At 37.1% G+C, this 25382-nt stretch overlaps 1 protein-coding gene across 1 annotated transcript in view; it reads right to left on the reverse strand.

Moving 5' to 3' along the window:
* Nucleotides 1-1033: 1033 nt before the first annotated feature.
* The window catches only part of SNX7 (sorting nexin 7), a 29131-nt gene continuing 4782 nt past the window's right edge, over nucleotides 1034-25382 (reverse strand). The window contains exons 2-9 of the mRNA XM_058808676.1: nucleotides 23941-24123; nucleotides 22013-22123; nucleotides 21442-21606; nucleotides 20274-20475; nucleotides 18192-18391; nucleotides 14750-14836; nucleotides 9185-9337; nucleotides 1034-1419 (exon numbers count right to left, since the gene is read on the reverse strand). Coding sequence (XP_058664659.1) covers nucleotides 1339-1419; nucleotides 9185-9337; nucleotides 14750-14836; nucleotides 18192-18391; nucleotides 20274-20475; nucleotides 21442-21606; nucleotides 22013-22123; nucleotides 23941-24123 — 1182 coding nt within the window. The 3' untranslated portion in view covers nucleotides 1034-1338. The remainder of the gene's footprint in view (nucleotides 1420-9184; nucleotides 9338-14749; nucleotides 14837-18191; nucleotides 18392-20273; nucleotides 20476-21441; nucleotides 21607-22012; nucleotides 22124-23940; nucleotides 24124-25382) is intronic.

Consider the following 25382-nt stretch of genomic DNA (forward strand, 5'->3'; position numbering starts at 1 on the left):
TTGGGAGAGATTGATGCTCCCTGCAGGATTTCAGGAGCACCTTAACTGACACTTCATAGATGAAAAAAAAGAGCTGAGCTTTCACTACCACTTCATGGGGCGGCAGCATGAGAGCACTTTTCCTAGCATTGCTGAAAAGGTCATGCTGGTAGTCAAGGTCTTACTTGCAATATGCATTTTTTAAGATGAAAGCCACAAAACCCTTGCTCAGCTTAGACAGCTCCACAGCCACCCAGGAGCAGCAGCCATGTGCTCTGGAATTGTCCCCTGCAGCCATTAGGAGACTGACCACAGCAAGCTCACAAAATGCCACCACAAAAGGTGCAGGTGATGGCTGAAGCCCTGCTCTTCTGCAAGGCCAGAGCCCTGGTTAGGCTGTCTCTGATCCCTGGACCTCGTTCTTTCCATATAAAGCCTGTGTCTTGCTCAGACCTTAACCACCAGGGAGAACTGCAGAAACTACAGCTGCAGACTGGATGACCTTCTGGGTGGAATAATTCAGTGACTGGAAGACTTTAATGCATATTGCATGAGTGAATCAGCTGATCATTTTAATCCAAACCTCTTATTTTCTTAACTCCTCCTCTTCCACACTGACTATCTAAAGAGTTTCACCCTGCAAACTCCAAATGGAAGTTCTTGTGTTGGCAGGATCGGTGCTATGACTAATGGTATCACTGTACATACAGTGTTTCATGAACTGTCACTTTTTTCTTTATCCTTTAAAAATGTCAAACTGAAGATGTCTAACAAACATGTAAATAATGCAAACTGAAAACTAAATTATCAACACTTTAAAGCAGCATTAATCTCACAGAACATGTTGGGCATCTTTATGTCCTATGTTGCCATTGGGCAACTAGAAAGATCTATTAAAATAATACTAAAGTACTAGTCCTTGAGGACTACATAGCATAATTCTGTAAGTACAAGAAATTACTCAAGAAAGAGAATCTAAAGAAGCAGGCTAAAATACCAAAATACTTCTAAAAAGACAAGGATACAGACTGATGACAAACTTTCCTTAGTCAACTTTTTATTAAAATGGAGCTATTTTTACATATTTAAAATACTTTATATCAAAATTACTCAATATTTATGAAAAAAATTGTATGCAAATGCATAAAAATATGTAAAATCACAGCTAACCAATATAAAGCAATATATAGCATGTTTCAAAATGTATTTCAGGACTAGAATACCTGAGTGTACAATAAGCTGGTTTCTTGCATTTCACTGATTTTAACAGTTAAATTTAATAATATATCTGATCTCATATAAAGCACTTTGGTTGGGAGAAACTGCATGGAAAAGGCAGAGATCAAGCAGAAATATTTCTCAAGGCCTGTCTTCAGAATCTTCATCCACATGAAGATCCACTGTTTGAGATGCTAGGAAGGACTCCCATGTAGCAAGGCACTGAAAAAACCAAAGACATTTATGTGAGTGCAGCAGAGAGATTTCTGTGAACTGTTAGCCAAGGAGAAAGAGAATGAAAAAAATAGCAGAATAAAACACATTGTCACAAGCTGCTTTTGTAGGATCATGGTAAGAGCAAAATACGGTTTCCTAGGCAGCTCAAAATGCAAAATGTTAGCTAACATGCTGAGTGAGCTGTAAAGGTCAATTTTACATAATGACAGGCACACACTGTGAGCACTGTAATTGTATGTTGTAGCATGGAAGATGCTATCATTAATTATGCTCTTCTTTAATCTCTTCCTTTAGTTACAGGCAAAGATCTCTTCCAAATAGAAAGCACATTGTCAGGCACTGTTCTCTTGTAATCTCTGTGGATTCCTAATGTATACCCAATTTTCCTTCCAAGTTAAATTAAACCATTTTTTTTTTCTAAATAAGGAGAGAATTCACTTTCCCCCAGAGTAATGGGAAAGAAATAGAACCAGAAAGACAGAGGCTGGGAGTAGGGAAATTGTTATCCTTAAGTGGTATTTCTCGGCTTATGGAAAAATGTATTTACAATTGTAAAAACTATTTTTTTAATCTGAAGCGTCCTGCAGGCAGTAAAATGAAAAAAACAGAAAACCAACAAAACCCCCCAATTACTTTGGTTCAATTTAGCTTAAATGAGTGTTGGCAGCTTGGCAAGCCATTCTAAATCAGAAATTACTGTTGAGAGCCATGGCAAGGCTGTCACAAGGTAACCTGCAGTGAGTTGATGCTTGTTACCCAAAGCACCAGGTTTCTACTATTTCAAGTCTGTCAGTAGAACAGGACAGGCAAATTGCTGCAGTAATTTCCTTGTTCTCAAGCTATTGAAAAAAAGCCCTTGAAATGGAAATGTTCTTAAAAAAATTTGACTTATACATTCATACCTATTGTTCTTGACAATGCAGCTGATTTACTACTTCCTCTACACAGTTTTTTTTCCATGAAGAATCTTTATTATGCACCATAAATAAGTCTATTGAAATTTCCCAGGAAATATATATTAAAACCTGGACAGCACACTCCATTTACCTGAACTTTCAATTAAATCAGTACCCTGAAAACAGTGTTATTTGCTAACTGAAATCTTCTGTCAACAACTATTCAAGCCACAGCAACCTGCTAAGCCCAGCTCATTGAAGCACCTTGTATCCATCTGTCATTGCTTAGGAGACATGAAAATGACCCTGCTTGAACTTGCAGCCACCTAACTCCATTAGACATTTCTTGTGAATGACTTCCAATCTCTGCCATGAAATATGGAGATTTAATCATTCTACACTGAAGAGCCAGGTCCTGGTATAACTGCATGTCTGTGTGTAAGCAGATGAGTGGGAGGATCTGATAATGTTAAATATAAGCTTGAAGAGAAAAACAAAGAATACAAACAGGATGACTGGAGCTGGGGGAATCCATGATGATTCAAGGATACAGAACCAGGGATACCCAGAAAATTAAAGGTGACAAAAGTAATAAGAAAAAGAAAAAAAAAAAAAAGCAGTACCTTTGTCTCTAAAGACATAAGAAAGTAGAACAAGTGGGTCTTCAGGAAAATGAGAGCAGTTAAAACCCCAAGCCAACTGAACTAAAAGATCACAAAGAATAAGCATGAGCTTACTATTGCACGGGTTTTTGGCTATTATCAGGCACGAGATCATTCCTGCTATTCACATTTAAATTCATGGATACCATGAATTTACTGCCCCAGTCTTTCTCTTCAGATCTTGCTGACAAAAGCCCCAAGTAACTTCTGCTGCTCTTGCACACAACATTACTGTTCAGAGTGTATCTAAGGTCTGAATTACTGTGAAAAGAGAGGACTAACAGGATAAGATTCATGTGGAAATCTGCTTTCTTCATTGACTTTTTGGAGAAATGTTATTTAGAAATGGTACACCAGGGAGAAACAGTGACGATACTGCCAGCCTGAACAGTGAAATACAATGTTGAAAACTGACTTCTGATTTAGAAGGTCTTTTTGACCTTTTGTATAAAGCCTTAAAGTTTGATCATTAGATTCTCCCCTACTTCACTGTGGCATCTGAGTCTATCTGAGAGGCTTGAGCTGGAATGTGGCCTCTTGGTTTTGAAATGTCAGTGAGGCAGCTACTAGCAATGTGTCTTCACTGTGCCTCTCAAACTCCTCAATTTCTGTTAGTTAGAGCCCAGCCTGGATCACCATCCTAGAAAGCTGCAAGGCACAGCTGCTTTTCAAAGCTTTTTCTAGGTGTGGTACAAGAAAACATCACTTTTTCTTGAAGAGTCTTTCATTGGAAATGACAGATTTTTTTCTGAACCACAGTTTAACTGAATTACCACATAAGTCCAAGTTTTGTTATTCCATAATTTCAGTAATGTGAATTAAAACACATGTATTGTCATTGGCTGCAATGTAAAAATGGCTTTGTGTTATCTTTGCAACACTGAGCCAAGGTGCACATGTTAAAATGCAATAATACATTGCTTGACCAGATAGATATGATCTACTCAAGTCTGTCCAGACAAAGATGCAAAGCATTTTTTTCACACAAGTTATTCAGCTTATAATTTATCCCTCTTTATGGAACCAAAACACATTTTTAAAAATGTAAGAGCAATGGTGGCTCATTTCACTGTCAGACATCACAGTGCTCCTACAGCTGACAAATTTTATAATTAACCACACCAAAACAAAACTAGATCCCTGTGCCTTAGGGCCAAGCTTTTCACATTGTGAAGCATGAACTGCATTAACAACATTTTGTTAGTGATGTATACTTCAACATTATTACCAAATGATTTTACTCCATTCTCCTGGGAGGTTGAAAATGGAGATCAAAATAGAGGATCAGCCAGTTTTCACAAAGGAGACAGAAATGAAAAAAACTCCAGAAAATCCAAACAGAGGAAATTAAATGTGTTTGCACAGGATTGAAATTCATAATCCAATTACTCGTAAAAGCCCAATGGAAAAAATAAAAAAAAAGTCTAAATACACAAAATGAAATAGCAAGAACTTAAATAAGGCTACTTTACCTGAAATATTCTGATTACTACTGGACGACACATATCTATTCTGCAACATCATTCTTAGAAAAAGCAGCAAAAAGTTTTTCATACAGTATAATTGCATATATAATGAAAAGGAGATATAAAATTTGAATATGTAGTAAGGATGCTAGCAGAAGCAGTGTGTGACATGCCATGTGTGTTTCTGTTCCAGTTCCCAGTTATCCATGGCTGATACCTTAAAACCAGCAATTGTGATGGAATTTTTTGGAGTAGAATCTGAAAATGAAGTCTTGTTTGTGTCTGAAAGTATTTTCATTATTTCTGTGTGCAGGGGAACAAAAACTAGACCACACAGAAATAGTAATTCTCACACCAAAAAAATCTTCCTGAAATTATTAAAAAAAAAAAAATTAAAGGCTGAAGTGAATGAGGGTTCGAAGATGGACCTGCCTTTGAAGCAACAGGGACAAAGAGGCTCAGATTTTCAGCTTTTGAAAATCTCATGAAGTTTGGTAGCTGAACTCCCAGGCATGGCTAAGGTAGGATGTGATCAACACACAGGAGCAGCCAACTTTCTGCTACACGACTAAATGACTGCTTAAATGCATCACTACAGAGGCCTATAGGGCAAATAAAAAAATCTCATCTATTTTTCTGTAGCTTTTACAAGACTGAGAGGTTCATAAGGGCTTTGGAGTTAGAGGGAAGTTGCTGTAATGGGGAACAAGTATTGCTTTGCCCTAATGAATCTTTTGGATCCATTTATGCCTGTACAACAAATTGTGCTTGAAACACTTAAGAAAATCAGGAAATTATTTATTTTTTTGAGAAATAGTAAGATGTGCCAATACTAACAAGAATCTGACTATATCAAAGGTAACTAATTATCTGATTAAGATGCGGGGATTAATTACCCATGCAATAAATAAAATCAAATTATATGCCTTAAAACCTTAAAAAAGGTTCATCCATGCTCAAGAGAAAACAAATTCTTTCAATGCCAAAACTATCATCCCATTTTAGGAAAAACCACCAATCTGTCTGCATTTCCTGGAGTACCCAACAAGCAGTGGAAACCCAAACTCTGGTATATTTGCTGGATTTGCAATCTATAACTAGTCTTTGGGTTGGACTGTAACCTAGCCACTTATTCTGGTGGTTTTCCTAAAAAAAATAGGTTGCCAAAATTCATTGGCTGCATATGTACTAGCTATACTAAACACATGAGAAAAAAAAATGAAAAATTTAGCACATGTTGAATTGCTTCTATTCTTTGAAGCCAGAGTTCAACAGGGCCTGGTTTGGTTCTGCTAGTCTGCAGCAGCAACACTTCAAACCTGCCAGCTAAGTAACACTGCCAACACCACCACTAACTCTGCATCCTGCTTTGGATTTAGTGATGCTCCATCTTTAGAATATCTATTTCTAAATTTAACAAAATATTCATGGTGGCACTCAGTTTCTCAGATGAAAGCTCCACCCTGTGGACAGTTTGTGATTCCAGCTGTTTGGCAGATACCTCTTCTGGACTAGGCTGTCAGACCATGGTGTCATGCCTAAGACCTCATTAAAAGGAACAAAATAAATGGTGTGGTGTTAACACATGCTGAATCAATGCCATTTATTTCAGAAATAGAAGTAAATTGATGAACTTTTAAAAACTAAAACCGTTTCATTTTGTTTCAGAAAATCCTCCTTATTCTAGCAACGCATTTACTGTCATTGTAAGTACAATATTATTCTGGATTTAAGACTTTGTGGAATACAGAGAGACTTAAGGATGTTTTCAACTCTTTTCCAGAGCAAAGAAAGTACAGAACTGTATGAAGCACTGAGACCAGCTACAGGAATACCAAATGATTGGTCAGTCATGGTAATTCTTGGCTCCTAAATGATTTTAAATATATTATAACAAACCTTGCACATTATCAATTGAAAGCTTTCATTTTCACAGTCCTGCACAGGAGCACCCTGTAAATCTGCAACACTGGGATTTTATTCATGTCTTTGTTACCACAGCATTGAGAGACACAAAACAGCTGTAGAAACAAAGGAACACTTCCTATTCAAGTTTAATAAATGCAGATAGCCAGTGAACTGGAAGACTACAGGAATAACTTCTAAATTGTAAATCTGGAGAAACATAATTACATGTAACACTTTGGAGTAACATTTAATTCATGTGAACACTAATTCAGCTTAAGGAAGAGGTACTCTTTTGTGCTAGCTAAGTGATGCTTGACAAGTTGACAGCAGAATCCTTAGGAGGCAACTACAATTAAGCTAAAACCCAAACAAATGTAAGGTCATATTCTTTGCCCATTGTGACAAAGATGAAATAATATTTTGGAAATTCTAGTGTACTTTGACACGCTACTGTGTTGTGTTTGACCACACTGGCTTGGGTTTATAGTTTTGAAGGGCTGCATTCTGTACTGCATCAGCCATCAGAAAGTACAAGATGCCTGTCTCTCAGTACTTTGTGGTTCCCAAAATCTAAGGGCTGCAGGGAATCACTGTGAACAGAAATCTCTCCTCCTTTAGTTGTGTGCCTGGTAAATGCACTCAGCAAGGGAAGTAATGAGAAGCACAGTGAAATGCTGCTGTAGAGAAGAGAATGGGACACTGCTCGTGGAGAGGCACAGACAGTTTAACTGAGGGTAGGGGGAAGTTGTGGAAAGGATGAGAAGCAGGTAGTGACTAAGTTAGAAAGCAGGAGATGATTTCTTATAGGAGCTGGACAGAAGAACTGGGTGACTGAATCACATTCATAGCATCCATGGTGCCTGGGAAAATGCACAGATCATGCTTTGGGGAAGAGAAAAGGCAGGAAATAACATGTGGGATGTTACAGAAGAAAAGGCTTAGTAAGCATCAAATGGTGCATCAAAAGTCTGAATGAGTAACTTCAGACATGTGAAAGAATGCTAATGAAGCAAGTAATAACTGAACAAGTGAAAAACACTGTAACAGACACTGTGTTTGTGCATGAGTTTAATGAGTCAGACTCTAACTATTACATTTAAGGCTGGATTCTCTTTCCTACTGAAAGCATAAAAACAATATTCCCCTTCTCAGGTTTCTGAGATTCCCTTCCTGAAGTTTCAGTCCCAAACAGCAGGAGCAGATGCCAGAACTGCTTTTCCTGCTGCTTTCTGAAGTATACACTCTTGTAGTTTAAATACACAGGCCTCTGACAGTAATCAGTAATCACTTCTCTAATAATTAACCACCACTGTTAACCATGGGTCTCAAATAAACAAATTTTAGGTGAAAATTCCCAATCAAAATATTAACTTTATCAAGTTCTTTTGAATATCATGATTGTGATGGTGATTTTCTGATAAAACAGAAAGAGATTGGTAAGCTCTATCTTTGCAAACAAGGAGTGATAGAGTTAGCACAATTGTTACTTATTATTGCAACTGCTGTAGTAAGATAAGGTGCTTTTTCTAAAATGTAGATCTACAAAGATGTAACAGCAAAACCACTTAATGAAGATTTCATTATTCAAGAAAAGCACCAATAAAAGATTGTGCCTCAATATAAACCAACTTGTCTGGTATTTCAGAGGCTATTTAAGAACCTCTGGCAGTTAGAGAGAGAGCTGAATAATTTTCTACAGTTTGTGGCTTAAGAACAGTAATTTAATGTATAATATGTGCTTTAGTGCTCTGGATTAAACTTCTAATTCAGCAAAAAAACATTTCTAGACAGGAAAAAGAACCAAATAATTATTTTTATATTTTAGCTAATCATTCACAAAGAAAATATTCTAATATATTCAGCATTGTTTTAACATACATATTGCTGCTATAGAAGTCAGAGACCATCAATAAACGAAGACAATGTAAGAGGATGCCAAAAGCTTGCTGCCTGATTTCTGAAAATATTTTGATCTTAATATGTAACAACAGATTGTCAATGTCCATGCATCTCACAGACTGCATGTTAATTAATTAGACTTGATAATCAAGAGCTCTGTCTTTTCAATTATGTTTTAACAAAATGATTTGTAAAATCAGAGCACTGCCATTGGCTAATGTGCAATCCATAAAAGGCTCAGACTACAGGACTGAAGTTACACATATCAAAATATATCTGTGAAAATGACTAATTTATGATTAATATATAGCTCGGTGCATTCCATTTTTTCCCCCAAAAGTAAGGAGAAATTCTTTTAAAACCTTCAAGACATGTGGGATATTTTCAAAATGCGCATTTCAATCAACAGGGTGTTCCCCATGAGGAAACTTCACAGAATGCTTAATGTATTTTGTTATATGTTTTCAAATTCTCCTTCCTAGCATATATTCTTGGAAATTCTTACCAAGAATATTACCTGAGGCGTTTGAGCTGAAAATAAAAATCTGATGGAATCACACTTAAATGTTTTCCTCATACAGGTCTGAGCCTTTCAGAGGGCTTCTTCTGAAATGCAGCAAAATGTTTCCAAACTGAAATACAGCAGCTGACACTGAACCAAAAATCATGTTCCAAGTTGTTGTGGTTAGTAAAACAAGAGTGCCCTCTGTCGATGATGAACTCAGGATCAATGACTTGGGCACAATAAAATATATTCTGCTTGAAATCTGTCAAATTAAGCATAACTGCCCCACTATTCCCACAGAAACTGATTCCAAAGTTATCAAATATTTGAACTAAAATGGAAAAATTCCTCTTTACCATGGACTTCTTCACTGAAATAATAAAAAAATAACATTTTTGGGAGAAAGAGTTTTACCTCTTCATAGTAACGGAGATTATTCTCAGCCACATTTGTGAATGTTGATCTCATATCCCACTGCATGTTCTGCTTCCATCTGTCCCAATCCGCTTTCAGAGCATTATTGGCACGTTCAACTTTGTCTTCAAGTTTCCCAATCTCTTCTGAGAACTAAATATTAATTTTAAACATTAAAAAATATTAGGAAAATCACCATTTCCAAAATTATTTAAACCAATTGACTGTAGTGGAGATGAAGAGAACTGCAGAACCAAGGCTAGTATTTAACTTAGCAAAAAAAGTCTTTTCCCAGGGATAAATTTAAAATTAATTCTTAATTAATAACTCACTACAATTTTTGAAATATTAATAAGAGAAAATATAGATCAGAATGAAAGTATTACTGGAGATATATTTTATTCCTGAAAGAATTACAGACTCTGGCACCTCTTTACTAGCACTTGACATTAATGCATTAAAACAGAAATACATAGAGGGCTTTACCGAAGCAGAATCAATTGTACAAATTAGATTTGGCGAGGAAAACTGAGAAAATCCTGTCAGAATCTTTGATAACAGGAGAAAACAGAATGGGGAGAAGACAGCAGAAATCAAAATCACAAGCTTTCTGATTTCTTGCCTGTCACATTACCATCTTTTCTTGTGGAACTGTGTGTGACCATATGAGGGAAAAAGAAATACAGAAGCAGAGAAAGAAATTAAATGAAAGGACTCCTACAGAGAAGAAACTCTTTCACAGCAATCCAGGACTCAAAACTTTGAGGGCTACTCTTCAGATATTACTTGCTTCTCATTACTGTAGATGCACAAGCTGACTTGCCAGCTAATGGGAGTAAGTGGACAGCAGCCCTGTCTTTAATGAGTTTTTCTGGTCTTCTCAGTAATTTGGTTACCTATAGTCATTTACTCATCAGCTGCATCTGTTCTGGCTGGCACCAGGTCACAGAACATCTCCTGTCACATCTCCTGTCACATCTCCTGTGGCTACAGTGCAAAATCCCCTGCTGGGACTGCAGAGCCACTGTCTGCAGCAGGAGGGAAGGCAGGCACAAACACCACCAAAATAAGGAACATCAAGCAGGAAAACTCAATTCCTTGGATTGCTTCCATTGCAACTCAGGTTCATACATTTCTTCTTCATCCTTATATTCTGCCATAAAGCAAATTGTTTCCTCCTCATACCACACCCGTGTGACGTTGGATAGCTACTTTTACTTTCTGCAGAGCTAGTGTTTTCATTGATAGGAAGTTCAGGATTCCAGGACTAACTTCCAGGATTTTAAAGGAATGCTTATGCTCCTGGTAGAACACAGAAACCTCAGAACTCAGAGCAAGACATGGAAAGCCTGGGTGCAGAGCCTCAGCTTGGACCATGCAGGGGAGAACAGTGATCGAGCGCAACAGCAGTGATGCTGCCATCAGACACAAACTGAATCATCAAACACTGCCTGAAAGGGTCACAGAACCTGGATCCCATTCTGCTCTTAAAGAAGCCAAGAACTCCTTAGCTAGTAAAACTGAAAATTTCACCTGAATCAATGTTATCCACAGTCAATAACAAACATTTTTAGTTAGATTTGATTTCCACACTGATTTTCTTTGCCACACTTCTAGGTTAATGACATACTGGTTATTAATGAGGAAGAAAATGAAAAAAAAAATTTCTACTTTACTGAAAAGCCCAAGTTTAGTTATCTGGCCAAACCACTAATCAAGCTACAGACTATTAACACTGCGTTCAAAATGAAAAGGCTAATCCAAAGCTTAAATGTGGGGGGATTACCTTTAAAGGAATTACAGACAACTGGATTTGGTATTTTGACCATGTTCCATGCTAACTGCCTTTCCTTCAAATACCAAAAAATGAATGTGCACAGAATACTGAAAATGATGATATTTTAAAGATGATTTAGAGCAGGAAAGGCAGTTGAATCCATTCTCTGCTTTTTCAAAAAAAAAAGTTCCTATGTAGGAATACACTACTCTACACACATAAAGAACTTCTCTGACTTAGAAGTCCTGGCTGGAGCTTCCCCTTACCTTGGTCTTTACAACTTTACAACTTTAAGTTATTTTACAGTTTGTTTTTGTCTAACCTTTTCTAGGAACTACAAACTTCTTCCATACTGCAGTCAGAACATGATATGGACAGGCAGACTGTTACACAACTCTGCCTGGATATGCAGTTTAAACATCCCACTCCAAAGCCCCAAAGAAATCACATGTTGTATTAAGCAGGGGTTGGACTTATGGTCTAAAGGCAGCATTATGCCACATGTCACCATGTCAAGTAGACACATTCAAGGTCTACTTCTTCAAAACTGAAAAAACCCAGCAATGCTACTCTCTTTAGCTGCCATGACAGCAGAAATTGAAGAAGAATGGTTTGGAGTTAACTAAAACATCTAGTTTTTGTTAAGTCCAAACCAAACCACACCTGGCGTGTTCCTCATTTACAAGGTGTAAATTGTTACAATTCATCCTGCAAATTAAACAGGATTCTGAATCCATTTTCTTACAAGGATCTCACTGAGGCAGCCAGTGTGAGAAATGAAATCTCCCACCACAGCACTAATCAGCCAGGGGACCAGAGCTCAGGAAGGTGGGAGCCAGACATTGCTAGGGCAGAGTGCTGCAGACATGGACTGTGTGACTGTAGCCAAGGAGACATGGCCCAATGGACAAATTACATGGTGACAGTATTTTACACCATCTCACTAAGCAAAATAGCACAAATTTCTAGCTGCTATGTGAATTAATCCTACAGCTTGGTGATACTAACCCCTTTTTAGCCTGGAGTTAAAACACAAAATATATTCAGAATGTAATAGATTCAGCATTTCATCTCTTTACTACTCAGTTTCAAGCCTGAACACTAGAATCCTTAAGTTGGCATTTAATGCTTATCTTGCTTTGTCAGAGCACATTAATACCAGCCTTTTTTTCAGAATTATTATCAGCCCTAGTGGCAAGACTAAAACCATTAAAAATGCCCAAACCATAGAGGGATACACCAGCATTGCTGTGTAACCTTCAGGATGGAGTGAGGGAATCATGGAGCAGCATATTCCACTATCTTTTCAGCCACAGCTCTGGAGGTAAGAAATGTCTGGTTAAGCAGGAGGGTACCAAAGTTGGGCACACTCTCTCTGTCAGAGCCTGCATCCAAAATCAGAGTCTTCAAACCACCCATACCTTGAATAACAGCCTCCTTTGTGGACCAAATTTGGGAGTAGAAATCAAGGTTCTGGCTTTTGTAGCAGCACCAGCAGCAGCTGGTTTCTAACACAGCTAAAGAAAACATTTTTTTCCCAGCTGATTAGACTAATGTCCCATAAGGTTTAATTTGCAATTTCAGCCTATTTCATCTGCACTGACCTTAGGGATGTTTTACATTCTTCTGCTGTACAACCTTGTATTTGTTAAATCATTTAATGTTTGCCACGACCAATGCTAAATATCTCACAGCCTTTTATCAGCTCTAATGACAGTCTGAGACTTCTTATCTGTAGTGGAAATGTATTTCAAATGAGATTAGGGTTCATGCCACTCATTGTCAGCAAAATTTCTGGCTACTAGATTGCACTGACAAGTTCAATCTGACATCTGTGAGATCATTAGAAGCTACAGGAGGTCTGCATAGGAATAGATATGTACAAATATACCCAAACTTGGTGTCTGAGACCTGTTCCAACAACATACTTGTGTTATGACCACCTTTATAAGAAATAAGTCCGATTAGAAGTGGTAGAAAATATTTCAACACATAATAAAAATGAAAACATATTAAAAAAATGACCAAGAAAATAGTTAAGTCACTTGAATGGTTAAAAATAGCAGTACACCATTCTCTGTTGCCAAACTATTCTTACTAGAAAAAGGCTTCAGCTTCTAATTAAGAAAAAGTCTTCAGGATACAGCTGCCACTCAATTAGAGAACACAGGATTTTATTATCAGATTAGACTAACAGACATCTGTTTTACCGCTCTTCTGAGACTGCAAGAAGAACCAGACTCTCAAAAACAGGATTTTCTGAAATTAGTAAGAAATAGAGGGGTTGGAAAGATAAAGCAAAGATCTGAACACCTGGGGAATCAGAGTGTCCAAAGCCTTTACCAAACTGTAAATGCAGATATGGAAACATACACACAGTGAAAAAAATAAGTTTGGGCAGACTGATTTCAAAATCCTCCTGGAAGCAAGTACAACCATCTCATGATGGAGTAAACCATTGTCAATATCAAATCAACATGGTATGATCAGTACTATGCTAAAATAAAGATATCCCTTTTTTATTTGTAACAGTTCAGGAAAAGGGAGTGCATGCACACTGTCTGAGAGCTCCATCAGATTATAACAGGAAATGCATCCTGAAAAGAGAGCACATCCTGCCAGGCTATGGTGTCTTTTCTACAGTAAACAACAACGAGTCTGGCTGCTAAACAAGCTGTATGGAGCTGAATTCATCTCTGAGTGCACCTGCCATGGCTATCCAACTCCCAGCCTAGGGGGCTTCTCCAACTCACCATCCTCTGAGCATTTTATAAGAGCTTCAGGCTTTAAACTAAGAAAAAAGGACAGGAGAAATAGCAAATAAAGTAAAACAAAAAAAAATTACAGAACACAAAATTTCTGCTTCAGGAAAAAAAAAAAAACAAAATCAGAGATATTTACTTAATGTCCCACTGCATTACACAGAGGCAAATTGTTGTATAATATACCATAGCCATTGCAGATATCAGAGTTCAGCAATATATTCTTATTTATTCATCTCAGTGCCAAAAAAATCAAATGAAAATATGCATTTAAAGTGCCAAAAAGTATCTAAGCAGCTCATCTTTACATGGAAACTAATTAGAACAAGCCCAGTAAAAAGTATCTGGAATGTTTAAGATTTTCTCCTTTGATGTACTAAAATGGTATTAGTAATTCCTACATATTATTTACACTGTATAACACTTGGTGTTAATACTGTGCTAAAAGGACATTATTTAGACTGGAGAGTTTAACTATCAAAAATTTTTAAAAGGCCAATTCTCATCCCAGAGGTTGTTTTTATTTGGCTGCTGAGTCTTGCTGGTGGTTTTGGGGATGCCTGCCCAGTTGGAGTCTGACTTAACTGGAATGAATGAAAGTTTCATATTGGAAGACAAAAAATATCCCTGGGCCCAACTAGAAAAACCAGAAACCCGTAAGAACAGAACATTTTACTTTGAATAAGTTTAATGAACAGTTTTGCTGATTCTAATCTCCTCCTCTACCTCTCCTACATCAATGAAGCAGCAGCTATGAGAGCACTGCAGCAACTGTTACTTTCTTTTAATGCAAAAATGAGCCGTGGTCAGGTCTGTGTTGACAAAGGCCAGTGGTTGCCCACCATGACCAGCAGCCCAGCTGCTCAGTGCTGCTTCTTGCTGGTGATGGCCTTTGCCTGGCACAAGAGCTGCCAGAGTGGGGACAGCCCCCAGTCCCAGCCCTTGGCCTCAGAGGACAGCGTCCTTCTGCGCCTCCCTGCTGCTACAACACGGCCTGGAAGAGGCCAGCCTTCTGAAAACACTTACCAGGTCCTTCTCTGTCTTTTTATTGGCTAAAGCATCAACTTTGGAATCCAGCTCGCCTTGAATTTGGTCTCTCCTTTTCAAAACACCCTTAGTAGGGAAGGAAAAAAAAATAAAGAAGTAAACTGCACCAAATTTTAGCTCTTTCAGAAAACAATCAAACAAGTTGGCTATTTGATAAACAAGACCACAGAATGATACCATTTAATAATTTAGAAATTATATAAGTTTTATCAAAAAAACTCCAAACTTAAAATAATGAAGACTTATTTTTCGAAACATACCTGTATTTTATCTTACAGGTTTTTCAATAATCTTACTAAATCCAAAATCAGTGCCACAAGAATCTGCCATACACAATATCACTGCCAGCTGTATAAACAGAACTGCTACAGGAGTTTACTTGGTATCAACTTAACTTACAATATATTCATTTAAAAACAGCAACATGAGTTTACCAAATCTCATGAACAGAAGTATCTTCTTTGAGTAAAATTTACAAAATAAAGCAGAATGACTAGAAACAGTATACAAGGCATTATTGAAATTGTGACTTTAACCTTTAATATTATTTTGTAAGTGCCAAATATGGTTCTGGCAAATCAGAAAAAAAATATCAGAAAAATCAGTTAAAATTATCACAGGAATGAAAGCTTTTCTACCATTAATATATGTGCTTATTTTCAGAATACATAATTTTTACCTTTTTTGAAACTATCTTATCAGGTATTGGGTTTTTAGCATAATGTCAAAAAATAATTAGAAAGGGGAAGCAATATTACTCATTAAGCTACAAAACATGAACAGCATTTCCAATGCTCATTTGCTCTGAGACCTTGATGAAGCATTACAAATGTCTCTTTGCCTTAGCTTCCTCATCTGTAAAAGCACACTCAGGTATGCTTTTCTTCCAGAAGTGTTGCAAGGCCTTAGTATTTTTGAAAAAATCAGAAGCAGGACATATATAATTACAAATCTCAAAACCTTCTTTTACATTACCTTGCCACAACTGGTTTTACTGCTTCTTCTGTAGAGATGTTCAGTATTCACCTCTAGCATAGGGCATGTTGAAACAGCACAGGGCACAAGCAGCTCTACCTTCTCTAGCTCTCTTTTTGACTGAGTTCTCTCTGAAATTTTGGCACTTTATCAAACATGATAGAATAATTTAAGAGCTTAATTTTCAAGTAATTTTGCAATGTTTCTTTTTGAATAGGTAATCACTATAAAAACCTGGTAAATCTGACTTTGGGTTTTTCTGAGCAACAGATCAGCAATATAGATGAATACTCATCAATACCTTGGAATCTTTTGGTTAGATAAATACAGAAAATGTTTATCTGGAAGCACAGAAGCAAAAAAATCCAAACTGTCTGGAATAGCTTTTCTTCATAAAGAAAAGCTATTTCTCTTTTTTCCTATTTCTTTTGCCTCTTTTAAAGCTTTTAATGATAGCTTGGCAACATTTATCACACATACACTTTAAATTACAAGACAAAACCAATTAACATTAAGGTGCTACATCAACAAGTGCCGAGTTCTAATTGCAAACAAAGGCACTATCCTTTTAAAACATATTATTATACTTCTGCAGGGTTTTTGTACAATACTTAATGGTATCTTGCCACAAAATACACAAATAATTTTATGTGGACCCATAACTAATTAACGCTGTAATTTGTACCCTGAGGGACAGCAGATCTGTTCTGTGGGTCAGTTAGGAAGGGGTTGGTCCAGATGTAAATATTTTAGTTATGAATCCAACTCTTTTCCTAGTTACAGGCTGGACTTTCAACACTGGAAAATACAAGGATTGTATTGTATTGATCACACCTTGTTCTGCACATTTGCAAGTGATCTTGGCAGCACTGCACCAAGGTCCCTGTGATGAGGGGTTAAACACACCTCTGAACGGCTTACTAGTGGGTGACTTCCATAGAGTATTTTGGGTATTTTATTTTAGTGGCTAGCATTTCCCTGGGGAAGTAAGCAGTAAGTAAAATAAAAATCCATGGTGAACGAAGGGAAAGGAACAGTTATGGAATAGGAATGAGCTACTGAAGGAAGACTTCTCCCCTTGACAGGACCTCATGGCAGCCTAATACTGTGTTGCAAGTGCTGCATCAAGAAAGCTACAAGCAGAAAAATTATGCAGTGGGCAACAGTAAGGTGTGCAGGAAGAGCTAGGTAATCATCCTGGGGCTTGCCCCCAGAAATCTTTCTGTGCTCCGCACAAAGCAGAACGCCTGAGAAAGGGTGAGGGTGAGCCAGGCTGCAAAATAGAAGGCAGTGGGTAGGCAGCATCTCTTCAGTAGCATAAAGACTACAATTGCTTTTGGGTAACATAGAAATTCTGAAAAATAAGATTGGAAGTGAGGGAGAAGATGACCTGCTAGGACAGTAATCTCTTCAGATCTTTAAGCAAAGCAGTACCTACCTCCATCTACCAGAAAAAAATGAGGACTGTGAGATACAGGACATTTTTGTACGGCCCCTTTTTCTGTGAAGCTTGTTTTAAAGACAGCAGTCATTGCAGCAGGAATTCCTAACTCTCAGTAGCTAAGCCTTACTGAGAAATTGGCAATACCTTGCAGAGAGCCACCAAAGGCTCAGTTAACTTGGGTCTTGCTCTATCTATGGACTGTAAGACTCATGCAGCCCCTACCCAGAAACCACTACAGCAGGAGCTGGGTTCCCAGCAGTAACACAACAGATTCTGCAGCTGGCATTGCTCAAAACCTAGACAAAGAGGGGTTTGTACACATGTTCTGCTTTCTGTAGGCAGCAAAGTGGGAATTATGACACACTGAATTCGGTTGCTTTATTATGCTGATTATCCACCAGCACTGACTGTATCAACTCTGGAGTCTGATTTTTTACATCCTCTCCAAGTGTAAGCAAAATACATACATAAAGGGAACTGAGAGCAGTAGCTTATGGCAAAGACTAACACATGCTTATATAATGGTGCAGGGACTGGAAGTTCCCAGATGTTCAGGAAAAGGAAAACATACTTAGGAAGAGCTCCTAGAAAGGGAAAAACCTCTCCACTCCTTTTCCCACACACAATCTGTTACTCAATGAGTTCATATTTTGGCAGTGCCAGGGAAGGTCTTTCTCAACTGCTGTTCCCAAACCCTCACTGCTACAATGCAGAGCTCACTGAAGATGACAAAACTAGATACCCTAGCACAGTTACCCATGGCTGCCTGCCAGGCAGAACTATCAGACTTTTCTTATTTGGAAGGAGCACTTCTTGCCTGATTAGCAAGAGAAACAGGACCAATTGGATTCCCAATAATGGACAGGTATCATATGCCGTGTATGCTTTGTACCGAGTAAATACAGGGACATTTTCATCAGCTACAAATTCTCCCCTGGACGTGGTCACTGGCCTAAGTCAAATTTTATACTGAGCCATCAGGAGTCCTTCAGGAAAGCTTACCATGAGAATGTCACTGTAGAGGACGTACTCATGCAGCATGGGCAGCAGGTGCTCTGAGAGCCCTGCCATCCTCCTCTCTGTGGCCCTGCAGCAGCGCTCGATGCAGCCGGCCAGGCCCTTCAGGGAGTCACCTATGGCCTCCTCCGACGCCGACCACAGCGTGTGGATGGGGCCGTACTCCTTCATCTCACTGCAGTAATCTTAAAAGGAACAGATACACCTATTACTCTTCATTCATAGAGATCTAAGGGGTACTAAGTGCAACTTCATATTTACTGTGAACCAAGCAAGAGACTGACACTAATTTTCAATTTGCTCAAATGACCAAGATAAGTAAACTCCAGTTCACTGTTAATGAATAAACTAATCAATTAATGTATTGTATTTAAGTAGCTTTGAGAAATTTATCAGCCAAAGTGCCCCGCACATTTCACAATGACACACATACTCAGGCAGACCTGAAGAGCTGCATTCAGACACCAATGACCTGCATTACCTTACACTGTCTTCAAAAAGAGCAACAGGAGCCACGGCAGCTGGTCTGACTTGATGACTTCTACTGCCCTGAATTCCTCTGCTTCTTGGTAACAGTAATGTTCCAAATACAGTCTCAGTTATTGAAACTAGACGCTTTGTTATGTCCCAAAAGCTTCAGAAGAAGCACTGAAGTTCACTCCTGCTCAACAGGTATCTCCTTCAGTAGTTTTTATTAATTTAAATACAGAGATATCTTAATAATTACTTCTCTTATGTAGAAGACATAAGAGAAGTAATTTTCTAGACCAAGTGATAATCCATAAACAGAGAAGGCCCACAAATCACTGTGCCATTTGGTAGAGCTAAACATGGGCAAGTTGCAGTTCACAGGAGAGACTGTGAACACATTGGTCATGCACTGAAAATGCAATTTTGTCACTACTAGATTTATAATGAAGAAATGTCCTAAGAGACAAGAAAGCAGTTGTGTGGAATAAAGAGTGTAATGTTTATTTTGAGGTTATTTGGACAAAAAAACCCTCTATGGAAGATGTAATCAGGAACCCCATGTTAAGGTACCACAAGCAGGAATTCTCTGTATCACAGCTATCAACAATTCCTATTCACAACAGTGTAGCCCCGCACACAAGTGTTCTGACAAGTGTTGTTTGGAAAATCTAGAAAGAAGATATAACCTACCACATTTGGGAGCATGTCAAAATTCTTAAGCTTTCCCAAGAAATATTTTGGTACTGATACCTTGAACCTACAGAACTCGGACAGCTACTTTCACTGAAGGAACAATGTCAATTGTTCCCTCCAGTGAAAGAGTTCCTACTCTTTTCACCGACGTGTATTTTTCTTTTATAACACCCTTTCACTGATGACACACTGAGATCTTCAGTGAGGACACACTGAGATCTGGTATTGCACAAGAAAGCTATAGGACTCAGTTATTAACACAATGCAGCTCTTCAATTTATATTATATAGACAAGTAAATACTTTAAGTGCTGCCCAGTGGAAATTCTACTGAGCAGGCATTGTCTGAGATCAGGATCATCTCAGAATCTCAGGAAAGTCAGTAACTTAGCATTCCAACTAGATGTGTGAACTGCTCTTACTTAAGGAAAAAATTCAGATTAACCCATCCTTCTTGAGAAAACTCTAGTAGGCACAGCTTACCATGACAGAAATTATCATCAACAGTAAAGCTATTAAAAAATTAAAATCTACTTTGTCAATGGAAAAAAGGTGCAGAACAAAACTAAACAAAGTTTAGAGACCTAGAATCAAGACAGCCTCATGTCACCATAAGATTGCACAGAAAACTGCACATTGCCTTGGAAGTTAAAAACCAAAGGTCATGCAGCTTTCCAAAAAGCACATCTTAAAATATTCTTCTAAGTAGCTGAATGACATGTTATAACTCTTCATATTAAAAAATTATTCAAACTTGAATGTCTGTCAAAAACATGACCAGAAAGAAAAACACAATAAAAACACCTCCCTTTTTCCTGGAAAGAGTATTTTTCCTGCCACAATGAAAACTAATTTACTTTTAAATGTCTTAAATCAGTAAAACAGATACATGTTTTCTACTTACCCCTTTCTTCCTTGTAAATCCTATGAGCTATTTTATCTAGTAAGTTTATTTTCTGACTAAATGTTTCCATGTAATTGTTCATTTCTGTAAACATTTCAGGACGATTTTTAACTGCTCCTCTTACTGAGGATGCTACAGCTCTGACAGTCTGTCCCATCCTGCTCAGCAAACCAGGACCTTGCTTCTTGTGGGAGGAGAGTTCCTAAAGACAGAACAAGCTCTCTTTACTGCAGGTACTTTTGTTAATTCTCTGAAAATTATAAATAAAAGCGTGCATTTTCTTTTTTTACAAAAACCAAAACTACATACATAAAGCTCTGTCTTTTTAGTGTATAAATCTTATCATTGCTAGACCAGTGTCAGAACCATCCCTGTCTTGTGCATGTATTATTAGCTAAGCCTTTCTGAGCAAACACAAGCATGCCATGTGTGACAGTGTCACAAGAATGGCTGAAGACGGCAGAGAACCTTCACCCCTGTGCTCCTCAGGGTGAGTTAGCCAGTTTGCAATTTAGCTTTTTGAACAGGAAAGCAGAGGTAATGATTGAAGAAATAAGTCTTTGAGAAAAGCAGACAATGCTCCTACTGGAGGAAGTAATCCATCTATTTTTTAAACTTTTTTAATACATTGCTAGAATAACATTTGCTGAAATTCAGAAGCAGGCTTTTCTGAGTACAAAACTCCTATTTGCAACTGGACACAATTTTGCAACAATGCAACAGGAAAATCCTGTATTTTTATTTTATGAGATTAGTAAAATTTAAAAAAAAGAAAGAAAAGACATTGCCATGCCAAAACAACAATTAATTAATACCACTGTTTTACTCATAATCTTGGAAACTTATTTGTGTACCAAAAAATATGCAGAGTTGAAATACTATGAATTTTCTACAAAAATCCAAAATGCAGTGACAAAACCAACTTTGGATGGTACAGCACCATTTATGGTCATGATTATCAAAACCACAGAACCACATGATTACCAAAACCAACAGAAAAGGTTATCTGAGGTTATGAATATTCCACAAATCCCTGCCTGCTTCTGCCACTTCTGTAAAAAGCCATGGGATGACACTGCTGAATACTGAACCAGGGAGGCTCCTGATATACCCTACTAACATAACATGTGGCTTCACGTAACTGTAAATAACAACAAAGTCATTTTACCCAGGCTTGAGCAGTAAGAAAAATTTTGAAGTCCTCATTAAAAGTTAAAGTTGGATGATCCGCAATACGGTTCAAAAATTTATGTAAAGCTTTTCTTCGAGTCTCAATGAATTCATCACTAAATCGTTCCACCATTCCTCTCATTATGAATTTTTCAGGCAATGGCTAAGGAAACAAAAAGAAGAAATATATTGTATAAATTGCATAATGTTTGGAGTATTATAACAGGTCTTCTGCTTACTAAAAAACATAGGCATACCTGGTAAAATCCACTATGCAACAATCCAAAAGCTATATAAAGTTATTGTTTTCAACTAAGGTATACCATTTTTTCTTGTAATATACAGTGCAGAAGAACACAAGTACAACTAGGAAAGGACATAAATTACTGCAAATTAACCTAAGAAATACCTTTATGTGATTTTTGTCACATATATATAAAGCTAAGGAAAATAGGTTGGCTTAATTTTTGTGAAATTTCAGAAGCTGAAGAAAGACCTCAAACATCTCTATATAAAACTGGAGCCATCTTATAAACAAAGAAAAATAACTTAAGTTTTAGCAAACAAACAGGAATGATCAGTGTTGGATGTGCTTCTTCAAGTTTGCTCTTCAACCAAAGGAAATCCTGGTATCGTCTTCGGACTTCATATTCACTGGAGTCAAATTCACCACGGGTTGTCTGAAAACCAAAGGCAGAAAAAACAGGCTTAGGTTAGAATACCAGAAAAAAAAAGTTTTAGATTTTGGAGAAAACTGAGTACTTGAGGGAATGCATGCATTCTATTTGGTCTCTGCTACTGGTTTGCTGTTATGTTAAAGAACAATGATCAACTCCTTGAAGAGTTAACACACCATATTTCAGCAAGAAATCAAAGTTCTATTGGGGGAAAAAAAAAAGCACTAAGCTGCACTTTGGGCAGTGACATATAATGGTTATCTTACCACAATTTTTCCAAATTATTGCAATAATTACTTTAGTGTGGCATTTTTCTTTCAGCAATCACAGTTATGTTTGGTACTCTGGGCACTTCTCTTAAACTGATTAGTAATCTACAAGTGAGGAAAGTCCATTTTATAGCACTCTGAACAAAGCCCAAAGAGCTGACACACCTCCTTGTGACATTACTCAATAATCCCCACATTCAAAACATGAAAACTTCAGCATATCACAGCAATAACACTTCCTGCATTGCTTAATGGATTCTGCAGCCTATCATTGATTCCAGTTTTGAAGCCCCCTGTTAGAATTTGCCATCAAACATTTAATGCCTACAAAAAATGCTTATTACAGATTAAAAAATTGTCAGATCCTGAGATTGATTTTACCACTGCTCTGTCTTCTGGAGGCAAGCCACAAAGAGCCCATGTTTTCATTTACATGTGCTTTTCAGCATTCTTTGTTGCACAGAAATTTATAACACGATGCAAGTAAATTCTAAAAACCTCAGAAGATGCTTGGTAATCCAAACATTTTTGAGGGCTGAATAAAAATTTTTCAAGGTGTGTGGGAGGAATGCTATTACTTTTATCATCAACAACCAGCACTCCAAATTAAATATGATAAGAAAGGATAGAAGAGATAAAAAAGCAAGACCAATGCAACTTACAGCCCTTTCATACTTGCCTGAAGAAAAAAATGTTCTTTCGTCTACAGAAAGAGGCATAAAGTGAAAATTATTGCTAGCAACATAACAAAGATAGCTCTCTTCCTACTCATTAAATATTTTATGAGGAATTGATATATCTTATTTAAAGAGGAATAATTTCCATTTGAAAATATGCTTTTAAATGAATATTTTAAAAAGAACTCAAAGTAAAATAAATTAACAGTGCAATTCTCAAAATGGAGCCAGCAGAATATTTACTGGTAATCTCAGAAGATCTGTCTGGTCTCACAAGGCTGACTTTCTTCCTTATTTTCTGTAAATAAGTTGCATTCAGGACAACTAAAAATACACTTAATTGTTTCCTAATACTACTTTTTCATTAGAGAATTGTGGCAGTTCCCTCAGAAATCACGTGCAACTGCACATGGGAAGCAAGCACCATGTGTTAATGGATGCAATTAGAAAAGAATGGAACTGAAAGACTGTTGGAGGTAATGTTTATGCAAAATGTAAGACTGGTAGCCTGTAAGTTATCCAAAAGTCATCAATACTTGTGCTAATACAGTGTCTTCAAAGTGGGTCAGTCCTTTGGCTGTTTCCTGCTCCTGCTGAAGATCACAACAGAAAATGTTATTGCCTCACAGCACTCATTTTGCCATTGAAGAATTATTAACTACTTTCTCAACATAAAGAATCTAAGTACGTGTGTATACAGACTCACACTGAATTTTTCCATTACATAGCACAGGTTTCATGCAGTTTTGGTTGTCTATAACTCCTGGCAAAATTAAAGTTTAAATTTAGCAAAAGGCCAGAGAATGGTGTGCAAGAAGAGTGAAAATGCCAGTTGTTATCAAAGCAAGCCATTAAACCACAAATAGATACTCACCTTTGTGACTACTCTGTATGTGATAAATGTTTCAATGGCTGTAATGTGGCTTTCAGGATCATCCACTGTAATGAAGAGATCTCTTAATTCTGGCCCATCTTCAAATTTATACTGGTTTATCATTGATGAGGGGGATATTGGCACTGAAGGACTGAATGAGTTTACCTCAGTCAGAGATGTATCCTACAGATAAGACATGAGGACATCCATATCAGTAATCTTTGTATACAAACACGTCTCTGATGCTAAAATGGCAAGCTTTAAAATAATCTGATAGAACAGATACAACTCAGATCAAATGAATTATGTAGTACATAGCAAATCTGGTATCCTTTTCAGTATTTGCTTTGGTGAGGATGTAAGAAATGAGATTTATTCTAAAATGGATGAAAGATCAAAATACTACTATTTGAGAAAATGTTATGCATAGGTAGAAAGAGTACTTGCTATGAATAGTAAAATTAGTTATGAACCAAGCACCCATTAATTGTGTAGGGTACTTACCAGTTTTATTAAAATTGTTAGAAGCCAATTATTGAGGACTTATGATGTTTGAATTATCTCTTATTACCTGAACAGGATGGATAAAAAAATTATGATTCAAAAAAACAAGGCAAAATCCAAATCAGAATTTTTACTGGAAGTGGATATTTCAGTTGCATTTATTTTAAATAGTATTTGAAATGGAAAACAATTAAAATACATAAATTATTTTTTTTTTCTTGAGGAAAACAGTAAGTAAGGATGCAGTACAAATTTGCTGCTTAATTGCTAAAAAAAAAGTCAAACCACTGTTTTGCTGAAGTGAAAAACCTCTTTTTGATACCATTGACCACTTCCACACAACTCAATAAGAATATAGCAGCTGCTTCTGCTAGTGCATTCAATGGTGTTCACTCAACTGCTGAAAAACAAGGTGGAAATTGGAAATGGGCCAGAAATCTCATTTTCTTCCTCAGATACAAGTCTGGGTGAAATCTACTAATCTAGAATCTTGAGGGATACAGTCACCATGAAAAGAAATTAAATTCACTTACTTCATAAAAGAGCATAACAAATTAATAAATCATTAGAGATAATAACAGAAATTGAAACAAATATTTTTAATATCAAATACTGTATATGGCTTTTTAAATATAAGCAATACAAAGAATTCTCTTTGTAACAAACTTTAATCTATTTCCTAGAAGTTTTCTAAAAGGCTGTTAGACTACACAAACTATGAGCAACAAAGAGTTCCCGTCTCCAATGCCTTGTTAATTATGGAGGAAGGAGAAGAGGGATGCAGTTAAAGAGAAAACTGCTCAAATGCCAGGACTGGAATAGTTGAATCCACACAAACTGGAGTCACAGCATCATCCCAAGGCTGATCTCACAGGAATGAAGGGAACCTCACTTTAGTGCTGCTGAACTGTGTCAGTTGCTTTTTGCCCTTTGAATTC

This window comes from Ammospiza caudacuta, chromosome 7, assembly GCF_027887145.1.
Source record: "Ammospiza caudacuta isolate bAmmCau1 chromosome 7, bAmmCau1.pri, whole genome shotgun sequence".
Classification (NCBI taxonomy): domain Eukaryota; kingdom Metazoa; phylum Chordata; class Aves; order Passeriformes; family Passerellidae; genus Ammospiza; species Ammospiza caudacuta.